Source organism: Crinia signifera, chromosome 9, assembly GCF_055691185.1.
Source record: "Crinia signifera chromosome 9, ASM5569118v1, whole genome shotgun sequence".
Classification (NCBI taxonomy): domain Eukaryota; kingdom Metazoa; phylum Chordata; class Amphibia; order Anura; family Myobatrachidae; genus Crinia; species Crinia signifera.
This window is the reverse complement of record NC_139225.1, coordinates 130,073,375-130,096,060: the sequence shown is the minus strand read 5'-3', so window position 1 is coordinate 130,096,060 and position 22,686 is coordinate 130,073,375. Positions and strand designations below refer to the sequence as shown.

Genomic DNA, 22,686 nt, shown 5'->3' with positions numbered 1-22,686 from the left:
GAGACAAAGCACCCCAAAATCTGTGCCCCAATTTCTCCCGAGTACGGCAATGCCTCACATGTGACCAAAAAATACCAGTTGGGTGCATGGCAGGACTCAGAAGGGAAGGAGTGATTTTTGGATTTTGCAGCACAGATTCTGGTGGAATGAATGGTGGGTGCTATGTTGCACCAATACAGTGGAACCCCCCCACAAGTCACCCCATTTTGCAAACTACACCCCTCAGGGAATTCATCTTGGGGTATAGTGTACATTTCAAACCCCCAGGGGTTTCACCAATTTTGATACAAGTGGGCAGTGAAAATGAAAAATTACATTTTTTTACACAAAAATGCAGTTCTGGCTCAAAATTTTTCATTTTCAGAAGGAATGAAGGAGACAAAGCACCCCAAAATCTGTGCCCCAATTTCTCCCGAGTACGGCAATGCCTCATGTGTGACCAAAAAGTGGCAGGACTCAGAAGGGAAGGAGTGATATTTGGATTTTGCAGCAGAAATTCTGGTGGAATGATGGTGGGTGCTATGTCGCATTAGCAAGACCCCCAAAGCACCAATTCAGTGGAACCCCCCCACAAGTGACCCCATTTTGCAAACTACACCCCTCAGGGAATTCATCTAGGGGTATAGTGTACATTTCAAACCCCCAGGGGTTTCACCAATTTTGATAAAACTGGGCAGTGAACATGAAAAATTACATTTTTTTTACACAAAAATGCAGTTCTGGCTCAAAATTTTTCATTTTCACAAGGAATGAAGGAGACAAAGCACCCCAAAATCTGTGCCCCAATTTCTCCCGAGTATGGCAATGCCTCACATGTGACCAAAAAATACCAGTTGGGTGCATGGCAGGACTCAGAAGGGAAGGAGTGATTTTTGGATTTTGCGGCTCAGATTCTGGTGGAATGAATGGTGGGTGCTATGTGGCATTAGCAAGACCCCCGAAGCACGGTGAAATTATGAACCTAATATTCCATAGATGTGTGGTATATTTTAAAACACTCCTTTATACATAGGCCGGGTTTGTCGGGGCAAGTGTCACACTGGAAAATAGTTTGCTTTCTTATTCCCTTTTTATAGCAAACTTTGCACCTTTTTTGTGTCCTGCCCTTTTTTCCAGTGGAGGGGATTTCATCAGGAAAATGCTGCCCTGGTACAATACGGGGGCCAGTACTAGAAGTACTGGGGCCCTCTGCCTGCTGGTTCCCAAATATTAGGCCCTTTATGACTTCCTCTTGAAAGTGCATAAATGTCCCCCTCTGGCCGGTAGAACGGAATAGCACGTAAGCGTTATACAGTGCCATCTGGATGATATACACGGCCACCTTCTTGTACCAGATTTTTGTTTTCCGCAGGGCACTGTACGGCTTCAGTACCTGATCTGAAAGATCCACTCCGCCCATGTACCTATTGTAATCCAGGATACAATTAGGTTTTGAGGTGTGGGTACTGGTACCTCGTACAGGGACGGAGGTGGTACTGTCTCCGTGAATTGTTGTCAGTATAAGGACATCCCTCTTGTCCTTATATTTGACCAACAACATATTTTCGTTGCATATTCCCCTGCTTTCACCCCTTCTCATTACTTGGGCAATGTGCGTTTTTGGGAGGCCTCTTTGGTTCTTGCGCACAGTACCGCAAGCTGCTGTACCTCTTGAACCAAGGGCCTTAAACAGGGGGATGCTAGTGTAAAAGTTATCCACATAGAGGTGATAACCTTTATCCAGGAAGGGGTGCACTAAATCCCAGACAATTTTCCCACTAACACCTACGAGGGAGGGGGGGCATTCTGGCGGTTGAATTCTTGAATCCTTCCCTTCATAAACCCTAAACCTGTGGGTGTACCCTGAGGTGCTTTCACACAGTTTATACATTTTTATGCCATACCTTGCCCTCTTACTGGGAAGGTACTGGCGGAATTTAACCCTTCCTTTAAAATGTATAAGGGACTCGTCGATACAAATAAATTTTTCAGGGATGTACACCTCTTCAAATTTGGCACTGAAATGATCAATGACCGGCCTGACTTTGAATAGCCGGTCAAAGGTGGGATCATCTCTGGGTGGGCACTGTGCATTATCGGTGTAATGTATAAATTTAAGAATTGTCTCAAATCGAGTCCGGGGCATGGCCATACGGTAAAATGGAGTACTGTACAGAACATCTGTACTCCAATATTGCCTAATTTCTGGCTTTTTTACTATGCCCATATGAAACACCAGACCCCAAAACGTCATCATCTCTACTGCATCTACAGGGGTCCACCTAGCAAATGATGACGTGGGGTTTTGAGCAATAAACTGCTGGGCATATAAATTAGTTTGGTCCACCATTAAATTTATAAAATCATCAGAGAAAAATAATTTGAAAAAGTCAATTTCTCTGAGACCTGTGGAATCAAATTGGATTCCTGGCATGGCCAAAAACTCAGGAACCTGGGGCTCAAAATTGTCTGGTGGTGGGGTCCATACTAGATCAATTATTGGGGGGGGAATCTCAGCTGATCTACGGGGGCGTCTTTGAGGGGGTCCCTCATCACCAGAGGAGGAAGAGGAGCTTAAGACGAATCCTTCAAATTCCCCGCTTGCATCACTGCCTGTGTCAGAGTCAGAGGCAAGCATGGCATATGCCTCCTCCACTGAATACATTCTCCTGGATGACTGGGAGGACATTTGGGAGGACATTTGGGAGGACATTTGGGAGGACATTTGGGATGCCATTTTTATTTTTGTGTTACTGGTAGTGAAATGTTTCAACACGTGTATAGTGTAGGGGGGGGTACAAACTTTATTTCAACCCGGGGGATATGTAGTGTGTATGTAGTGCAGAAAAAAAAAATACTTTATACCAATAAAAAAAAAAAAAAAATGAAGGGGTTAAAAATAAAAAATTGAAGGGGTTAAAAAAAAAAAAAAAAGGTCCTGCGCCAAAAATTGAGCACAGATGTTGGTCAGTAACGTCTGTCACTGAACAGCGCTCAAAGGCAACAGGAATCTGATCAAAAAAAAAAAAGGTGATCAGTGATGCGACACTGATTACCAGTGAGGGACAGCAGGTGCACAACCTTTGGTGCAACTGACAGTGCAACTGGCAGCAACTGACAGGTATATATATAAAAAAAAAACCTCTGCGCCCCCAAAAAGTTGCTGATCAGCACAGATATACTGATCAGCACAAAAGGGGGGGTAGCAGACACAAAATATACACTCTCTATCACTCTCTGTCACTATCTCTCTCTATCTCTCTATCTCTCACTATCTCTCACTATCTATCACTCTAGGACACTGCAGCAGCAGCACTGACAGTTATATGTATAAAAAAAAACCTGCACCCCCAAAAAGGGGGGGTAGCAGACACAAAATATACACTCTCTATCACTCTCTGTCACTATCTCTCTCTATCTCTCTATCTCTCACTATCTATCACTATCTATCACTCTATGACACTGCAGCAGCAGCACTGACAGTTATATATATATAAAATAAAACCCCTGCACCCCCAAAAAGGGGGGGTAGCAGACACAAATCTCTCTATCTCTCTACCTCTCACTATCTATCACTATCTATCACTATCTATCACTGTATGACACTGCAGCAGCAGCACTGACAGTTATTTATATATAGAAAACCCCTGCACCCCCAAAAAGGGGGGGTAGCAGACACAAAATATAGCTCTCTCCTGTCACTATCTCTCTCTATCTCTCTCTATCTCTCTCTATCTCTCTCTCTATCTCTCTATCTCTCTATCACACTGCAGCAGCAGCAGGAAGTCTCAGGAAGTCAGATCCAGGAAGCGTCCAGCACGCTACAAGCAGTGATAAGGTGATCAGGTAAGGTATTTGCAAGGATCAGGTAAGTATTAGCAAGGATCAGGTCGGTATTCACGGCAGGCAGGCACGGTGACCGTTCTGCACGCTATTCCAGACCGGAATGGCGTCTGCAGCGCAGTCACCGTCAGTTTAAATGTCGCGCCTTGGCTGTGATTGGTCCGTGGGTCCCACGGACCAATCACAGCCTTGGGGGCAGGTGGGGTGAGGGTGGGGTGAGGTGTCATCGTCACCGATGACCCCCTCATGCCCCCTGACGCCCGGCGGTGATTGACACCTGTGTTACCGAGCGTCCGATTCGCTGGTAACACAGGAAAACGCTGTGAATGGCTGTTCACACTGAACAGCCAATCACAGCGATCGCCGACGGGGGGCGGCATCGCAGCCCCCCCTGGGCATGCAGGGACATGTCTGCTGTCAGGGACAGCAGACATCGTCCCTCTGTCACTGCGTCTCGAGACGCAGTGACAGTTTAAACTCATGACGTACATTTATGCCATGTGTCGGGAAGTACCTCCCGGCCATGACGTAAATGTACGTCAAATGTCGGGAAGGGGTTAAGTATTAGCTAATCAATTTTATGTTTCTTGTGTTAGTCTGCATTTGCAAATACCTGTAATGAAGCTATTCTTTAAGTAAAGCATTGCCATACATTTTATAACAAGGTTGTGTGGGTGTGCAATCATTTCAGCGTTGCCGTTATATTTAAAGGTAATAAAGTAAATATATTTGGTTTGGGTTATTTATCATATCTAAGCTTATCAGATAAATATCTGCTTTATCAGTTGGAGGCCCCAGCGAGATTCAATGATGTTGGTTTTTACATTTTATCAGTTATTGAGAAAATCAAAATTTGAAAAAAAAAATTAGCTATTTAAAAAAAAAAAAAAAAAAATAAATAAAAAAATGTGTAGAAAAAATTGTAAAGGCGGTGCATTTTTTTGTACACTAATCTTTCTCAACATCTGTTAAAGTGTGCTAATCCAATATTACTTGAAGCAACTTTGCTATTTAATTATAAAACAAATAGATCGTAATTTAAGGCATGGAAAGACAACGCTGCATTTTGCAGACTGTCAGCTTGCTAAACCCCCCCCCCATCGCCCATTTCTTCTCTGTGTCAGAGAATAGATAAGGAGAGCAGCGAGAAACTTGGCAGGAAGTTTTAAACAACCTTGCTTGTTCCTTTTGTTTATTTGCAAAGCATGCAGACTATAGCAAGCATATTGATATAAAGGTTATACTGGCAATAATTTTCTACTTTTTAAAAAAAATATTCTTTAAATGACAGTATTTTTTTGTTTGTTTTTATTTTTTTGACCGCGGTTGGATTGTTTGGTGTATATTGTCTGCTGAGGATATTGCTGAAGTAACTAATCTGTAGCGGTTGTTTTGATAATTAGAGTTTCTTTGTTTGTCCAATCTATAAATTTTAAAGAAGTTGCATATATTTGTTGTAGGTTTTCCCGTGCTTATAATTTGGTGATTAGAGATAGGTAGAGGAGGTTGTGCATTTACATTTCTTTCTGGTTGACTGGCCAGCAACATGTGGAAGAAATGGAATGCATGATTTATCCATAATCTGTATTGTTTGGAAACTCCCGGATTGTCTACTGTATATGGTTTATATAAGAAAATGTTAATAAATAATTAAATATACGTTGCATTGTTAGAGCTAGCAAGCAGTCGGATCACAATAACAGTTTGAGCTAATTTCTTTATATCCATAGACAGAGGTCCGTTAAAATACAGAGTTTAAAGGAGTAGACGCTAATATTGTAAACCAAGTAACAGTTCATTTTTACCACCAGAATAAATAAAGTTAATTGGAATATTGTTTATAACAAAGAAAGTAAGATCGAGTTTATCTCATTGTAAAGTTTTTTTCTCTTGTCTTGTGGAGATGAAGTACGTAATGTAGGACTGATGTTTTTCTGCTATGGGTTTTTGATTTAATTTTTTTTGGTTTATTAAACAAAGCAGCTGTGAGTTGGAAACTCTAAAGTGATGGATTCAGTTGATGTAATGCGAGATAAGGAGTTGTCCATGTTAGGTGAAGAAACAGGAAATGATCATGTGAATTCAATGTTTTTTTCAGTTAATGAGTAATACATTTTGAATAAGAAAAGTGATATATATATCGATGAGATATAAGTCCAATATAACATCTATTCTTAAAGGTTCATATTGATATATTAGACCATGTTTTCTGTTTGCAATTTCTGTTGCCTATTTGCTTGATCTGGATACATATATTGAATCAGATATACCTTGAGTAATGCGCAGATAAATCCTGGGTTTATTTTTATTTTTATGGATGGAAGGTAATCAGTGATAACTGACTCAAGGCTGTGGGGTTTTCTTTAAGCCAATTTTTGTTTTGTTTTTGATTTGTGTTAATTTAATTTTGTTTGTTTTAAAAGGGGGAGGGTACTAAATTGATAGAGTATCTTAAGGGGTTAATACTGTGGCCACAGTTAGCTAAATAACCAGGGGAGATAGTGATCTAATCGTGTAATGATCACTTAGACAATGTGCAGATATGGTAACAAAGAATGACATATTGCATATAATTTTTTTCTGATTTGATGAGTTGATTTTTTCCTGTGAGAGTGCTGACCGGTAGCGAGATTCACAGGGGGCATCTGCCACCTACGTACAAGGTAGAATATATGGGGAAACATAATAAGAGAAGACAGGGTGGGGGTGGGACACGTGGGATGCGTAGGTATGATAACATTTGGGTGACATATAACGCAGCGTAGGTATGATAACATTTGGGTGACATATAACGCATGGTTAGGTTTTTTGGGGACATTTTTCATTTATTTTATTTATATTTTTGTCTTTGAAAGAGGTAATACTGTTTTAAGCATTTGTATGGGATCACAGAAAGTTCTGAGTATGTGACTAGTGTGAGCAAGTGAGAAGGAATAGAAAATACTATGCTGGTCATAGTTAGTTGGAATTGGCGATGATGATGCACATGTGAGGTAATGATTATTTGATGAGAGTGAACGCGCAATGGTCTGGTGACAGGTGGTGAAAGCTTCAAGAATTGAGATAGTATATCCCACTAACCCACATATGTTTGGAAAGATTGTACTGTCCCACTGAGGGGTTAATTCTGTTCAGTGAGAAGTGAGGAGAGGTGATATTTCTTTTAGAGCCCTAGGGAAGAAAAAAAAATGGGGAAAAAAAGAATAATAATTTTGAAAAAAAAAAAATTTTGTTTATTTTTGAAAAAGCAGAAGGGAATAAGTTTTTTTCAGTGATGAGGTGAGAGTAACATCAGAAATAACTCTGTAGGAGATTAAAGGCAGGAAATGGTTAATGAGATTGATAAGAGAGTAAAGTTTTATTCCTAAATGATGTGAAATATCCAAGGAGTGTTACAGAACTGTTTTCCATAACAAGGACACTTAAACAATTATGTGTTGAAAGATCTTAGAATTGAAGATATTGTTTACCCTTTTGAAAAAGCACAATGAATAGATTAAAGTTATTGCAATGTTTGTATGGGACAGTGATCAGCCATACCCAGGGATGACCTCCAGCCCCCTCCCCATTGCTTCCCTCATGTGATAATGTTGTTTTGTCAACATCTGTTTAAAAACTGCCATTTTTTTTTCCAAATGACAAATGCTAATATGATGTCTGAGCTTAATAATGCTATTGCTTTTGCTTGTTTTATTTAAATTAAATCCCAGCCAATAGAGGTGTGACCATTCCAGAAAAAAGATTAATTGACAAATTGATGCATTTCATTTTGCACAGAAAAAGCAAGTGTTTTAAAAAAATATTATTATTATTATTATTATTATTATTATTATTATTATTACTGAGCCACTAGAAATTCTTTAGAAAATAATATTGAGTCTGCAGGTACCTCTGCAGAATCCTTATCAAAGCCCTTATTGAAAAAATACAGATTTTATAGTGATTATTATAAGATGCATATTGAGTTGCATTTTTAGGCTTACTGATTTATCTGATTGCATGTTGCCACTTTACTAGATCCATTGGTCATGCATAGGAGCCCACAAATAAGGAATTAGGTGCAGCACTACTGGGTACTGCTACTAGTAATTGCATTTGCTGCACAACTAATCATAATATTCTCTCAAATATTTGTAATGATTTATTGATTGTTTTTTCTCAGAGTGGTTTGGAAGAAATTGTGTATTATTAACAGGAATCCATGAGAGACTGCTGTCAGAAGGCACTAACCGATATGAGGACCCTCACGGGGTTAGAGGATACGAGTGATGCTCATAGGGCATTAGCAATTAGTATTTTGATGAGTTTTCAACTACTAATCATGTCACAAGTTTCTGAACATCTATGGACCACTGACAGGCAGGTTACATATATATCGAACTGAAATGAGATGCCCAAAACTTCCATGGATTCCACAATGCCCTCTAAAATCTGAGGCAGAAATAGTTTTTTTCCAGATTTTACAACAAAGCATATTATCTAATACCCATAGTATTTGCAACACTCCGTTATTGTAGGTTATCTACCCAATGCGATTATTCTTATTATTTTTTTAGTGTAAATCAATTCACTTTACAGTTATGGAAGTATTACAGTCATCTAATCATTGATTTATGATCTGCATATCTCTTACTATCAAATAGCAGATAGTCAGGACTTAATACATTTATTTACAGCACAGTCCAATTAAGCCAAAGTTTTATGGACAGCCCCACTATGTCCCACAATGAGTTGCATGATTCCTACCACAATGCTGATTCAATATGTTTATGATCTAATGATGTGTTTAAATTCTTTACAGGATTCTCTTACTGACACCTTTTCTATTACTACTACTAAATCTAACTGACACAGAGCTGACAAAGTACAATATACTGACATCATTGCTTCATTTGAGGCTCTGATACACGCACTGACAGAAGCCACAGCACTGGATATATCAGATTTATCATATACCTGTCTTTACTGTAATGAACAACAAGCAGCGGCCTTGGGAGTTTGAACACATATACATGGGGGTTCACATAGACCCATCAGGTTCTACAGTTGCACACTTGACCGAGTGGTATCTGCTTTACCAACATGTTTAAGGACTGTGGCGGCTGCTGCAGCCTTTGTATAGAAATTACTACATTGCTACATCTTTTCTAATGAACTCTTTACGGACAAGACACATTTCCAGTGCATGGTTCTCTCGTTGGGAACTTTTGCTCCCAGCGCCACATGACCTGACTATTGTCAGGTGTGGTACGCTAAATCCTGCTACTCTGCTACCTGGTGGAACCCGGGAGTCCCAGAGGATGGATGAGATGCAGGATTTAGAACATGTTTGTGAGGAATATTTAAAGCAAAATTTCTCCAATTAGACCTGATATCTCTGACACGCCACTACCATCTACAAAGATTGTAGTTGTCACCAACAAGGAGACTCAGGATGGCCATATACGGGATATGCGGTAGTATTGGATGTAGAGATCCTCATTTTACATCGTGATTTTGCTATGATATAATACGCTAATATCACAGCAAGTAAAGGAGCTCATTGAGGCTGTGCAACTCCCTGCAAAGGCAGTAGTTGTTAAGTGTCAAGCTCACATGTTATAAAGTGATCTTGTTGCACTTGGTAACAAAAATAAGATGGCCACTGTTGTGAATCACACCACTATACAATTTAATGTTTTTACAATTGACCAGCAGAAGCTCATAAAGCATCAAGAGTTGTGTATTTAACAGGAATGTGCCAATGGATGATGAATGGATGCAGTCAAAAGGCTAATGGCCTATATAAAGATGGTGGAGGCAGATCAGTAGCTCCCCAAACCCCTCCTCCTGGCAGATGCGGAAGCTGCCCATGGGATGACCCATGTAAGGAGAGAGAGGGCATGTATTTTGATTTCATCTTATGCAGAGAAAAGGAGTCCCAAACTCAACTGCAAGAGAATGAACTCAGGAAAATTATTCCTATAGAACCATCTAACATTTCTCCTACCACTGGTCCATTCCTAAGGTTAAAAATAAATGTATTGAATTTACATGCATATAAAATTGTCATTATATTTAAATGGTATCTGATATGTTATCTTGATTATAAGGAACATCCCAGCTGTCCCATGTACAGCATCCTTTACAGCAAAGAAATTTATTGAGATATTTGTGTTCAGATATGTTATCCTATAAGGTATATGGTATTAAAAAAATTATAGAGGTACATATTTGACAGGAAAGGTATTCTAAGGAATAAATCAATGTATGGTTATTGAAGGTTGGTTGCACTCACCATTCACTAAAAGGTTTTAGTCAAAATTGAACATGTTAACAAATGCATATTGAGAACACATAATTTAGGGTGGGTGTGGAAATTACCATGAGTTGACTTGAAGTTTTGTCTTCGGTTTTGTATGACATTCACACTACTCCTCAGCAGCCACTGAACCTGTCCCCTTATAAGATCATTATTTTAATTTATATATACATTTTTTTATTTTTGAGAGACCATCAATCCCTATTCAACATCCAGCAGCAGACTTGTCACTCTAATTCTCACATCATCTAAATACTTTACCAGAAAAGCAAACAAGCTTATGAAGGGATGTTGTTATAAGGTCCAGCCTGGAGACTATGCAATGGTGAGAAAATTCTTACAATTAAATGTATCGTAGATCAAAGGCAAGACCCGTCCCTGTGAAACAAACCAATTAAATTAATGCGTCTCACTGCAAGAAGGTTTCCGACCTGGTGGTGATATCAGTTGAAAGAAATAGAAACTGATGCAGATAAATATTGTGACTGTGATTCTAACTTAATAAACTTATTTGATGATGGGCCTGTCCAGGGCCCCCACACAGACCAAGACAAGGTCCACGGAATCGGGGGGCATCCTTAGTGGTGTCCCTGCGGGTTGTGGGCAAGAAGAGGTCCACGGAATTGGGGGATACCCTTAGTGGTGTCCCTGCGGGTTGTGGACAAGGTGTAAAACAATGATCCCCATGAGTGACCAAGTTTCCCATACACTTATTAACTGAAGAAGTCATTTTTGTTTTTTAAGTTTTCATATTTTTATAGTGAATGAGGGTTACCAGGGATTGGTTGCTGGCAAGGACAGTGTGTATAGTTATCAAAGAGGTATTACTAGAGTCATGGTGGTGTATTCTACTTCTGCTTTTAATTTTAATCCCACAAGTATAATCATAACAGACACACATATACGTCATACTACTGATGCTCCCAGGTTTCGGTATGCATCAGAGGATGGTAATAAAATACTGATAGCCAATATGTTAAACTAATTAGAAGGTTTAAAATAAATATATGAGTAATAACATAAAAGTAACTGAGAACGCCCACACAGGAACCATTGATAGAATACATCTAGTAAGGTATCAGTAAAGAAGAGGCATTCTAAGTAAGGATGGTAACAATGGTGCAAACATAATATCTATATGCAAACTGACATTTCTTCTTTAAGACGCTCATCATGAGCTGATAAAAAGAACAATAAGGTAAACTGATTGTTGGTTATATTTTGTCATCTACGATATCACTCCGGTAATGTTGGGTTAATGGCTACTTATATTTGCAGTCAAATCAAACAACACTTAATTTTCTATGTAGGATTTACACAAGTGAATCTTATAAGGTTACTGACTCTCCCTAGGTTTAAAATTGGTAAAGAGTGTAATAACAGGAGATATTTTGGAGTACAACAAAACATGTAGTTATGTGACAGAGTTGGGTGTGCTAGTATAAAATCTAGATTAAAAAAAAAGGGTACTCATTGAATTGTTTCTTATGATGTTTTCTCAAATATACTGTCTCTTAAGATATGGACATTACCACAAGGATTATATTATATTTACAAACTTAAGGTTTCTAAATGGTTACAAACAAGATCTATTGTAATAAAATTTACTTTTACTAATTAATACAGTGGTGATTCAACATGAAGATTTGAAAGTAACACATGGTATATTAAAGAAACACACTTATTTACATTATCCCAAGTTTATAAAATTGTATTTGAATTTGTGAATATAATTAAATATGGTACAAGCATCACAAATACTAAACTGATGGTCACGTTAAAAGGAAAGTTGAATTAAATTATTTGGGTTGAAAAAAAATTTAGTTTATTGAACAGGTGTGAGTGATGTGATTCCCTACAGTTGGTTTATTTGGTTGAACCCCAATAACTGGTTCGCATAAGTCAATGTTATATATGCTTTAAGAAGTTTGATGTTTTTGCCAAGATAATATTATTGATTTTTCTGTATACTAGTGAAATGCTTCAAGCAGGTTTTCCGATGTATTAAGAGAGAAACAAATGATGCACAGTACGAGAGATATGAACTTTCTTCAGAGATATGAAAAAAGTTGAGGATGGACTGATAATACAGAAAATCAACGAATCAATAAATCTATGCTTTTATTATATTCTGTTTTCCTGACTGCTGCTATTATTGCTGCAGATGACTTTAGCTTGTTGCACAATGTACTTTTCACTGCGTATGAGGCTTTCCTTTTGCGCTAAACAGTTATAATATGTTAGAAGCAGCAGCCATTTTGTTGAATCATGACTTGCATAATAACATTATAAAATGGCTGATCATTCAGAACAGAGCTGTAAAAGTGATTTCTTATAGAGAATTGTTTTTGGTTTTAGAAGCTTAAGAATGTGATGTTGACAGTATAATGGAGCAAGGACAGACACCTAGACTCCACAAACTGAATAATATGGGAACAAGGCCACACATGCGTAGACCCACAAGGCCACTGAAGTTGGGTGTTGGGTTAATTATGACATCATGATTGAAAGCAGAGCTTTCCAATAAGACTCAATGCTTATTAATTAATTAATGTGATTAAGGCTTAAATATCAGAGTTACAGAAGGAGGGGGAAGGCAGTTGAGGAAGAACCAGCAAGCACGGGGGGGCTGGAGGTAATTATGAAGGAGGTTTAATCATGGCTGATCACTGTCCTTGAAAGGTGTCCATTTTGATTTGATATAGAATTACTGTTTAAGTATTAGCTAATCAATTTTATGTTTCTTGTGTTAGTCTGCATTTGCAAATACCTGTAATGAAGCTATTCTTTAAGTAAAGCATTGCCATACATTTTATAACAAGGTTGTGTGGGTGTGCAATCATTTCAGCGTTGCCGTTATATTTAAAGGTAATAAAGTAAATATATTTGGTTTGGGTTATTTATCATATCTAAGCTTTTCAGATAAATATCTGCTTTATCATAACACATAAAGGTCACTATAGTGTCTTGCAGGTTTCTGAGTTTTTCCCCTCTGATGCAGGAGAAATGGTATACTCTGGAGCTCTTATGCATTGGGTACCCAGTCCGACTAGTCCATTATGCCTCAATTGAGGGGTGCACCATTTCACGTAACAGCATCTGTTAATCAAGTAACTCTCTGTGAGAGTCTGATATATTATTTCCTCTATGAGGGATCACAGTTCACTTTTTAACTTAATATTATATATATACACAACATGAATTATGAGTTATTACAAATGCACATTCTATAGTACAGATAGAGCATGTTTCCTCTTTGGCCGGCACTCGCTAGACCCCTTGCGCTGGCGAGCGCCGGCGAGAGAGACTGGGATGCGCGTGCGTCTCACATGCACGCGCGTCCCAGTCTCTCGACGGTGCCGATGCGGGTCCCTGCCCATCTCCGCTTCAGGGAGACGGGCATGGTTAGGGGGGACTGCGAGGGGAGGCGGAAGGGGAGGCTGCAGGGACCCGGGACAAGGTCCGTTGCCACGGGGTGCGCAAGCATCTCGTGCGCGCGCGCACCTGGCGGGAGCCGGCCGCTGCCAGGGCTGGCGATAGAAACGCCAGCCCTGCAAAGTTAAGGCGGGTACCTAGCTTTTTTATCTTCCTTATTTACACTTACTAACACCTTAGGCACTCGGGGTGGGTGGTGGAACTAGTTTGGTGGGGTCCCGTTCTCTGAACGTAAACTTAGTTTTAGGGACCACCAGAGACGAGGTCACAGGGACAATTTTTGGTGTATTTTGGTTGGTGTATTTTTTGGGCCAAGCACCTTGATTTTGCTTTATTTTAGATTTCAGTTTTTATTCTAATTAGTATGTATTATATAATTTGTCAGTTTTAAGGATGAGTTTAGGGCATGGATTCTCTGAGTTTGAGAGGATAGGCTGCACTGGGGTGGCACATCACTACACGTAATTTAGCACTTTAAAATATTTTTTTTTATCATAGAAATTTTATTTGTAATCTTTAGTGAAACCCATTCATTTAATTACAGTATCTGGTTGATTTGATGTTTTGGTTAATGCTATAATGGTATGGGAAATCACAAATCCAATAAATATAGGTGGTGCCCACACTCCTTTTTTTTTATAACATAATAAAATACAATCCTGTATAAAGTCCTGAGTGAGAAGAAAATAAATATCACAGCAAATGTATAGTTGCAAACAAGAAACCCCATATTAAAGGCAGCAATGTTAGCATTAATACTTGCAAAACTTATATATATATATATATATATATATATATATATATATACATACATATACTTATAGTTACCGATGTTATTTAGTAAAATCCTACAACAAGCATTTAGGCGTAGATACACCCATATGTGGAGGTAGACATGCCCTTTGGGCAGTGTGTGACACACCCTCCTTGTCAGCACTTTCCACTGTGATCTCACTGATTCTTGATTTCAAAAGTAGGCCAGTATGCTTTTACCTTTTCCATTTGAATGAGGAAAACATCAACATAATCCCTCTGGTTATCCGGATCCAAAGTCTTCCGATTAATTTCTACTCTGGTTTCCACAAACTGGCTGAGCTTCTTTAAAAGATTATATATGTCGTGGTGACGCCCAGGAATAATTTTCATCAGGCCAGGAAACATATCAAACATCTAAAGGTGTAAATGAATGAAATCACATACAAATATAGATAGAGGAAAGAACTGTATCTCTAGCAGGAATATGGAACAAGCTGATAGAGTTTGCTCTCACAGATGAACAAAAGTAATACATTATTACGGATAACAATTGTTAAAATATTCATGCAGTATATTTTATGCTATTATATTTGATTAAGGCCCTTAATCTGGTTCACTCGCAAAGGCAAATTCCTTCTCAAATGGACAAAACCATGGGCCTTATTCTAGTTCACTCGTTCTGAAAAAATCCTTCTTAGATGAACAAAACCATGTGCACTGCAGGGGGGCAGATGTAACATGTGCAGAGAGGGTTAGATTTGGGTGAGTTATTTTGTTTCTGTGCAGGGGAAATACTGATTGCTTTATTTTTACACTGCAATATAGATCTCACTTTGAAGTAAAACCCCACCCAAATCTAATTATCTCTGCACAAGTTACATCTGCCCCACCTGCAGTGCACATGGTTTTGTCCATTTGAGAAGAAATTTGCCTTTGCGAGTGACCCAGAATAAGGGCCTAAGTGTATATTGTTATTGCTGATTTAGACCAAGCCCTATAATATCCTCTTTGGTGTACTTTTTAGGAATTGATACATCCCAGTTGTAGCAGCTGGTCTTAAATATTTTTGTGTATAGCTTTATCTGTGTAGGGGCCTAATTCAGCATTAATCTGAGAAATAGCCGCTGACTGTGAGTAGGAAATCGCCACCCAGACGGAAAGAAAACATGCCCCGTTCAAAATTGAGAATGCATCGCAAATTGAGATATGTGCGCAGATCCATTTGCAAATCCCGAGACATTGAAGGACACTTCCCATCTGACCATACATGAGTAGGTCTGAGGCTGAGACAGGCTGGAAGTGTTCAGTGCTGACGGAGACCCTCCCCTCCAATTTTTTTCAACCACACCCAGAAAATGCCATGGTTCCTCCCAATACTGGTCTGCTGTCAGTCACTGTCTATGTGCAGTTGTTCTAAAATGGTCTGAATTTTGAATTCTCTATTAAGTGATGCATGCTGAATTAGTCCCTATCTTAGCACCTTGTTTAAAGCAGAGCGGAAGCTGGGGTCGAAGAGGTGAGTCGACTAGTAGTCAGAGGTCAAGCGGCTTGGCAATGCCATGGTGTCTTTTCCTGCTGATGGTCACATTCTAATGACATCTCTGCTCTGCCTTAGTTAGTGCTGTTCATGCAGGTGCCGGATGACTTACCGACAGTCGGGATTCCGATGGTTGTTTCTCCAAGTTACATGGGCTATATTACCTCGTGGGGGTCCACGACTCCTATAGAGTGCAGCTCGCCACTGAGCCCGTGTGTGGGCCTCCTGCCAGTCAGGATTAGAAAGTCGGATAAATGACCATCGGAATCTTGACTGTTGGTAAGTTATACCATACCCGTTCATGCATGCTTATACGAAACCTGTGCTCAGCATGCAAGATCGCAGCTGTGGGCTGGGAACGCCGGATCAGCATAACCAGACTCCTCCACACATTGTGCTATAGGGACTGGCAACGTCTTTCTGCCATTGGTCCATATCCTATATTTAAATAATGTCATTCTTACCTGTCCCCAAGAGGAGCTCATAATCTCTAATGCTTCATTGATATAAGATAGAGCATTATCTATGTCATCTTCCTCGTATTTATGATGATTTCCAAACATCATGGAGAATATAATAGTGCAAACAGCTCTGCTGAAATGGTGCCGAGGATCAATAAAGGATTCTGGGAAGAATGGGAAAAAAGTTAGAAAGCTTTAATCATTAAACCAGAGAGGAACTGAAACAGGTGGCCCTTAATTACACACTTAAACACACAAAAACACTATTGAATATTTAATATATACAAAATATTCCTGAATAGGACAAATAATAATATCACTCAGTGGTTCACAAGGATCAGGGTGAGCCAGGGGCGTATGGCCGTCACCCATGGGAACGCCTAGCATTTTATGGTCGTCCAGATGAAAATGCTGGGCATTACATTGGCTACGCGGACGGGCTGATGCCTGCCAGGGGAAGGTGGCTGATGTCAAAGGATGTCAGCCACACACCCCTTCTTTGGGCAGGCACACGCAAATAGAAGTCAGTTCAGACTGACTTATTGGGAAGCCAGGAGAAAACATTCAATGATAAATGAATGAATACCGGAATCCCCATACCAGAGCCCAATGGAAATGACATAATGCTTCATAGCATCAGATAGATCATAACATGTTCAGAAGTAATACTGAGCCTAATAGCAATAAACCCAGTTGGTCAGTTTTGACCATCATATTATACACAACACTGAACTGCTACTGAGAACCATAGATAGCAGCAGAGTAAAGGGGTGTACTCACACTGCTGGATATACAGTATGCCGGGGGTCACCCCCAGCAGCAGCCCGCCTGTACAGCCGTATAGACACTGCAGGTCAAGTCAAAATATTCTTGCATGCAGTGTCTATTTGGCCAGGTGATAGCGGAACTGCGGGACCACACATCGCCATCTGTGTACACACAGGGCAATTCAGGGAACCCTTCTAAACGATTTTGACGATGTAGTCAAAATCACTTAGAAGAACACCCCTTTACTGTTATACTTTTCAATGTTCAACCAACTGTAAAACATGGAACATGACTTACGGTGAAACACCATGGTAAAAGCTACGTGAAATGAACAATGTTTGAAACTTGAAGCCTCAACATGGAAAACCACCGCTACTGTAGAAGCTTGAGTAGAAGGAGAAAATCATTAGGAAACCCATTGATCTTCAGAATGGGAGTCACCCTAGAACCAGGGGTGGCCAAATCGGTCCTCAAGATCTACCAACGGTTCACGTTTTCCAAATCGCCTAGCTCAGGGGTGGCCAAACCTGTCCTCAAGATCTACCAACAGTTCATGTATGTCAGGCCACCTGTGATCTATAGTAGGGATGAATGCAGCAGGTTTGAAATGGTGACATTAATGACTACAGCTGTGCACCAGCGACTTGGCCTGGGAAAAGTGGACTGCTGGTAGATCTCAAGGAATGGTTTGGCCACCCTTGACCTACTGTAGCTGGTGCACAGGTGTAGTCATTACTGTCACCTTTTCAAACATGCTGCATTCATTCCTACTATAGATCCACAGGTTGCCTGAAAGACATGAACTGTTGGTACGATCTTTAGGACAGGTTTGGACGTCCCTGTCCTAGACCAAACATTTTAAACCCTCATAAATATAAAACTCCCAGTATAGTCCGGTTGGCCCTCAAATTGTGTAAAGTAGAAATTACAGTCAGGGTTTGAAAAACTGATGATGTTGAAATAATCACATCACATAAGATTTATAGACCTGATAGACTTTGCAATAGATTTTGGCTCAATGTCCTGCCAAACATAATAAGGGCAAGGCTCACCAAGGACTTTTGCACTTCTTTGGAGCTCAGCCACTGCTTGCGGAGGCAAGGATAAAGCCACACCAAAGCCAGTAAGCTGCACAGAAAGAGAGCTAATAGAAGCATGCCTCTAAGGGTACTATTCAATGCCGGGGGTGAGTGGCCGGCGAGTGGGTTAGACAGCGGGGACCGCAGAAAACAGGGGGGGTCAGTTGAATACTGACCGGGCGAGCGGTGACCGCAGCCCTGCTCGCTGTCACCGCTCGCTCCCGGCATTGAATAATACCCTAAGTGTGGGGGTTGAGCACTGATGGACACCTTGGATGTGCATGTGGCCAGAAAGTGAACTGTGGTGAATATAGGGCCTGATTCAGACAGCAAGGCTGCAATTGAGTGTGTGATTTTGTTTCTGTGCAGGGTAAATACTGGCTGCTTTATTTTTCTACTGCAATATAGATTTCAGTCTGAACACACCCCACCCAAGTCTAACTCTCTCTGCACATGTTACATCTGCCCCAGTTGCAGTATAGCATGGTTTTGTCCATCTGCAAAAATTGCAGCCTTGCTAATGGGTCTGAATCAGACCCATAGACTGGAGCTCAGTCAGCAGCAGTGGGAGGAAGAAAGATACAGTGCTGCAGGTAGGAGAATCAGTGGACACTGAAGTAGTGTAAATGTAAGTAGGGGGTGAGACAGCCAAAATTTAGATTTGTATTTCTTGAGAATTAAAGTAAAAAAACTTGTGACCAACTTTGGAAGGTCCTAGTCCAGTCACAATACATACAAGGATCTCAGCTGAGACTACTCCATAAGAACTAACAAATCATTGGGAATGGGGCATGATATAAACAAGAACATAACAAAAACACCTGGAGCAATAGAAAACTAGAGAGAAATCATAGAAATGTAGTAAACCCATCTCCAGCTCCTTTCAGCCTGCCGGTCCTACCACCTCTACTCTGTTCAGACCCTCTTGTCCCTATTTTGCTCCATCCTACCCCCTTAGCTCGTATACTACTTTTTACATTCCTCCTATTCTAGGTCTGTTCCAGCTTCCTTCTCCCTTCAGATGAGTTCACATTGAATAGACTGGATAGACCTTCTCATTGAAAATCTCAGATTTTAAAAAAAATCTATTTACATAAATTGTCCAAAAAAGTCCTTGAAACAATGGGGGTGATTCAGGTTGGTTTGCAAAAGCAAACTCCTTATTTGATGGACAAATCCATGTGCACTGCAGGTGTGGCTGATGTAACATGTGCAGAGAGAGAGTTAGATTTGGGTGGGGTTTGTCCAAACTGAAATCTAAATGGCAGTGTAAAACTAAAGCAGCCAGTATTTATTAAAAATACAGATGGAGCCGGGCTTGTCTTTGCAGGGTATGGCAATGGCGACGCCAGCCGCCATCCACCCCCCACCCGCCATCTGTATCTGCGAAAGGGGACGCGCATGCACGAGATGTGCGAGCGTCCCCTTTCGTACGGTTCCCCCGGGTCCCCGCCGGCTTGTCGGCGGTCACACGGGGTCCCTACCGCCTCCCCGCACCCCCCCTTACCCTGTCCATCTCCCGGAAGTGGAGACGGACAGGGTCCCATCTCCCCGCCGCACGGAAACTGAGACAGATGGAAAGCCGGGCTGCTGGTGGATCGCCAGTGGTGACAGTGGCGATTCACCAGCAAGAGGGAGCCTGGCTCCATCTGTAACTCACCCAAATGTAACTCTCTCTCTGCACATCTGCCCCACCTGCAGTGCACATGATTTTGTCCATTAAAGAAGGAGTTTGCTTTTGCAAACCAACCTGAATCACCCCAATATCCATACTGCCTCAAAAAATTCCCTAAACATTTTCTATTTTTTTCCTAATTATGGGCTTTTGTACTAACCTTGAGTCTTCTTTAGCTCTGCAACCAGGTTGGATGCCTCTTCTTGAATATGGTCTTCAGCGCTCCTTTTCCCAAAGCCAAGATCCCGCAAAACAGGCATAGAAAATCGACGGAGCGTCCTCCACCGGTTCAGGTTATTGGTAAAAACCATGCCTGTGAATAGGAAAGTACAGTAAGTCCTATTACTGTAAGTTCAGTGATGATTCAAATGGTAGTGCCAAAACTGGCCTGGCTAGAAAGCTTCAAAGCTTTTCAGCTGAGTCCTCAAGCAAAACTGTTAACTATGATCCTGATTCAGAGATGACTTCAATGTCATTTTTGTATGCATCGACAACTGCGCATGTGTCAGAACTGCACTTTCGCAGGTTCTGCAATAGGGTGGTGATGGGGGTTGCAGTAGAGGATTAATCTGCAAAGTGATTGTCCGGCAGGGTAGTAGCAACTCAAATGGAGGTAGGTCATGACCAGGGAAAGTCACAGCTTGCGAATGTGGTTCCGTACGCACAATAATTATCGTGTCTTAGTTCCAATGGCTTTGCTGCACATCCATAGGGTTATTCAGTAAGCTGATTATTGACTAACTAGGTGATTCATCGCCCCCTACAGACGCTCTTCAGACCATCGTGAGGGTCTGCGCCCCCTTAACCTGTGAACGCATTTATTGCGTGGGGGAGTGTTGGGTGCAAAGGGGCTATGGGTGGGGGAAGGTGGTTAGGGGTTCGTGTGGGTGGGGTGGCGGGTGCGGGGATACTGTGGGTGGTGTAGGTGGGGTATGAAACATTATTATGTTTTGTACGCCACTGTGCTCTGCTTCCCCTCATGCACTTATGGTCGAGTGTGGAGCGGTGTCACCTGTCACTTGCTTCTGGCCACTCAGACATGGTCACAGGCAGCATGCCACCCATGATAGGTACTGTCTCTAGGCCCTCTTATGGGAAGATAGATGTGGATAGACGGAGCTGAGAAATGGTGGGGGATGCTGCTGGGGGGAGTGCGGTGGAAAGTGAGGATACAGCTGGGGATACATCTTCTTCTCTCGCTCATCACAGCTATTTGATAGGCTACCCAATCTGTCACTCTATGGCTCAGTAGTGCTAGAATCTATATTTATATTAATCAGTAGTGCTAAGGTGTATATATATATATATCTCTTATATATTTGGCTACATCTGTCACTCAAAGTGGGTGTCTGTGTCTATAACGCTCTGTTCCTGGACTTTCCTCTTAATGTGTGATTGCCTTCATCTGTGCTGAACACCTTTCTGAGAAATTAACCTGTTTAAAACAGGTGATGGCAATCATACATTAAGGGGAAGTCTAGAAACAGAGCATTGTGTCCCTCCTGGAGAGGGTCATGTTGGGAGGTATGTGACAGAGAACCAGCCCAGTGAGCCCACAGACAGTGCCAGACACCCACTGCCTTCCCATGTTGCCCAGCACTGCTACTCCACAGCCACCAGGTGAGCGCCCCCCTCCCGCGATTTGCGGCAAAACCTCCCCCCACCGCGCGGCCCCCCCCCTCCCGCGATTCGCGGCAAAAACACCCGCTCCCCCGCGACCCCCCCTACCGCGGTTCTCAGCAAAAACACCCCCCGCGACCCCCCCTCCCGCGATTCGCTGCAAAAAGAACCCCCCCACGACCCCTCCCGCAAATCGGGGCGGCACCCCCCCTGCGACCCCCCTCCCGCGATTCGCGGCACCCCCCCCGCAATTCGCAGCAGCCCCAGGATTAAATGGCACATGCAAAACACTGACATGGCTATGGTCGACAATGAAAAAGGTTGACATGAGTTTTTGAAGATTTATTTTTAATTTTTTTAATTTTTTCATATTCATTGTCATGTGTCGACATGGACACCAATGAAGTGGCACACTTATGTCAACATTTACATGTGTTGACCTTTCTGTGTTGATTTTTTCTTGTGGCGATTCGCGTCACACCCCCCCGCAACCCCCCTCCCGCGATTCGCGGCAACCCCCGTGACCCCACACTTCCCGCAATTCGCGGCAACCCCCCACCGGAACCCCTGTGAACCCCGCCCTCCCGCGATTCGCGGCACCCACCCCCGCGACCCCCCCTCCCGCAATTCGCGGCACCCCTCCGTGATTCGCGGCAGCTCCAGAATTAAATTGCACATGGAAAACACTGACATGGCTATGGTCGACAATGAAAAAGGTTGACATGAGTTTTTGAAGTTTTTTTTTTCATTTTTTGAATATTTTCATATTCATTCTCATGTGTCGACATGGATACCAATGAAGTGCCACACTTATGTCAACATTTACATGTGTTGACCTTTCTGTGTTGATTTTTTCTTGTGGCGATTTGCGTCAACCCCCCCCCCCCCACAACCACCACTCCCGCGATTCACGGCACACACACACACCTCCCCCGCGATTCTCGGCACCCCACCCCGTGACCCCCCCTCCCGTGATTCGCCGCAACCCCCGCCCCGTAACCCCCCCTCCCGCGATTCGCGGCACCCACCCCCGCGACCCCCCCTCCCGCAATTCGCGGCACCCCCCCCGCGATTCGCGGCAGCTCCAGAATTAAATTGCACATGGAAAACACTGACATGGCTATGGTCGACAATGAAAAAGGTTGACATGAGTTTTTGAAGTTTTTTTTTCATTTTTTGAATGTTTTCATATTCATTCTCATGTGTCGACATGGACACCAATGAAGTGCCAC

The 22,686-nt window shown here is 41.7% G+C and overlaps 1 protein-coding gene across 2 annotated transcripts in view; it reads right to left on the bottom strand.

The window, feature by feature from the left end:
• Positions 1-22,686, bottom strand: part of LOC146036032 (cytochrome P450 2G1-like) — a 74,588-nt gene that overhangs the window by 34,331 nt on the left and 17,571 nt on the right. For both annotated transcript variants that reach the window (XM_083159798.1, XM_083159799.1), the window contains 3 exons: positions 19,995-20,147; positions 16,316-16,476; positions 14,552-14,728 (listed from right to left, as the gene is read on the bottom strand). In XM_083159798.1, the coding sequence (XP_083015924.1) occupies positions 14,552-14,728; positions 16,316-16,476; positions 19,995-20,147 (491 nt within the window). The remainder of the gene's footprint in view (positions 1-14,551; positions 14,729-16,315; positions 16,477-19,994; positions 20,148-22,686) is intronic.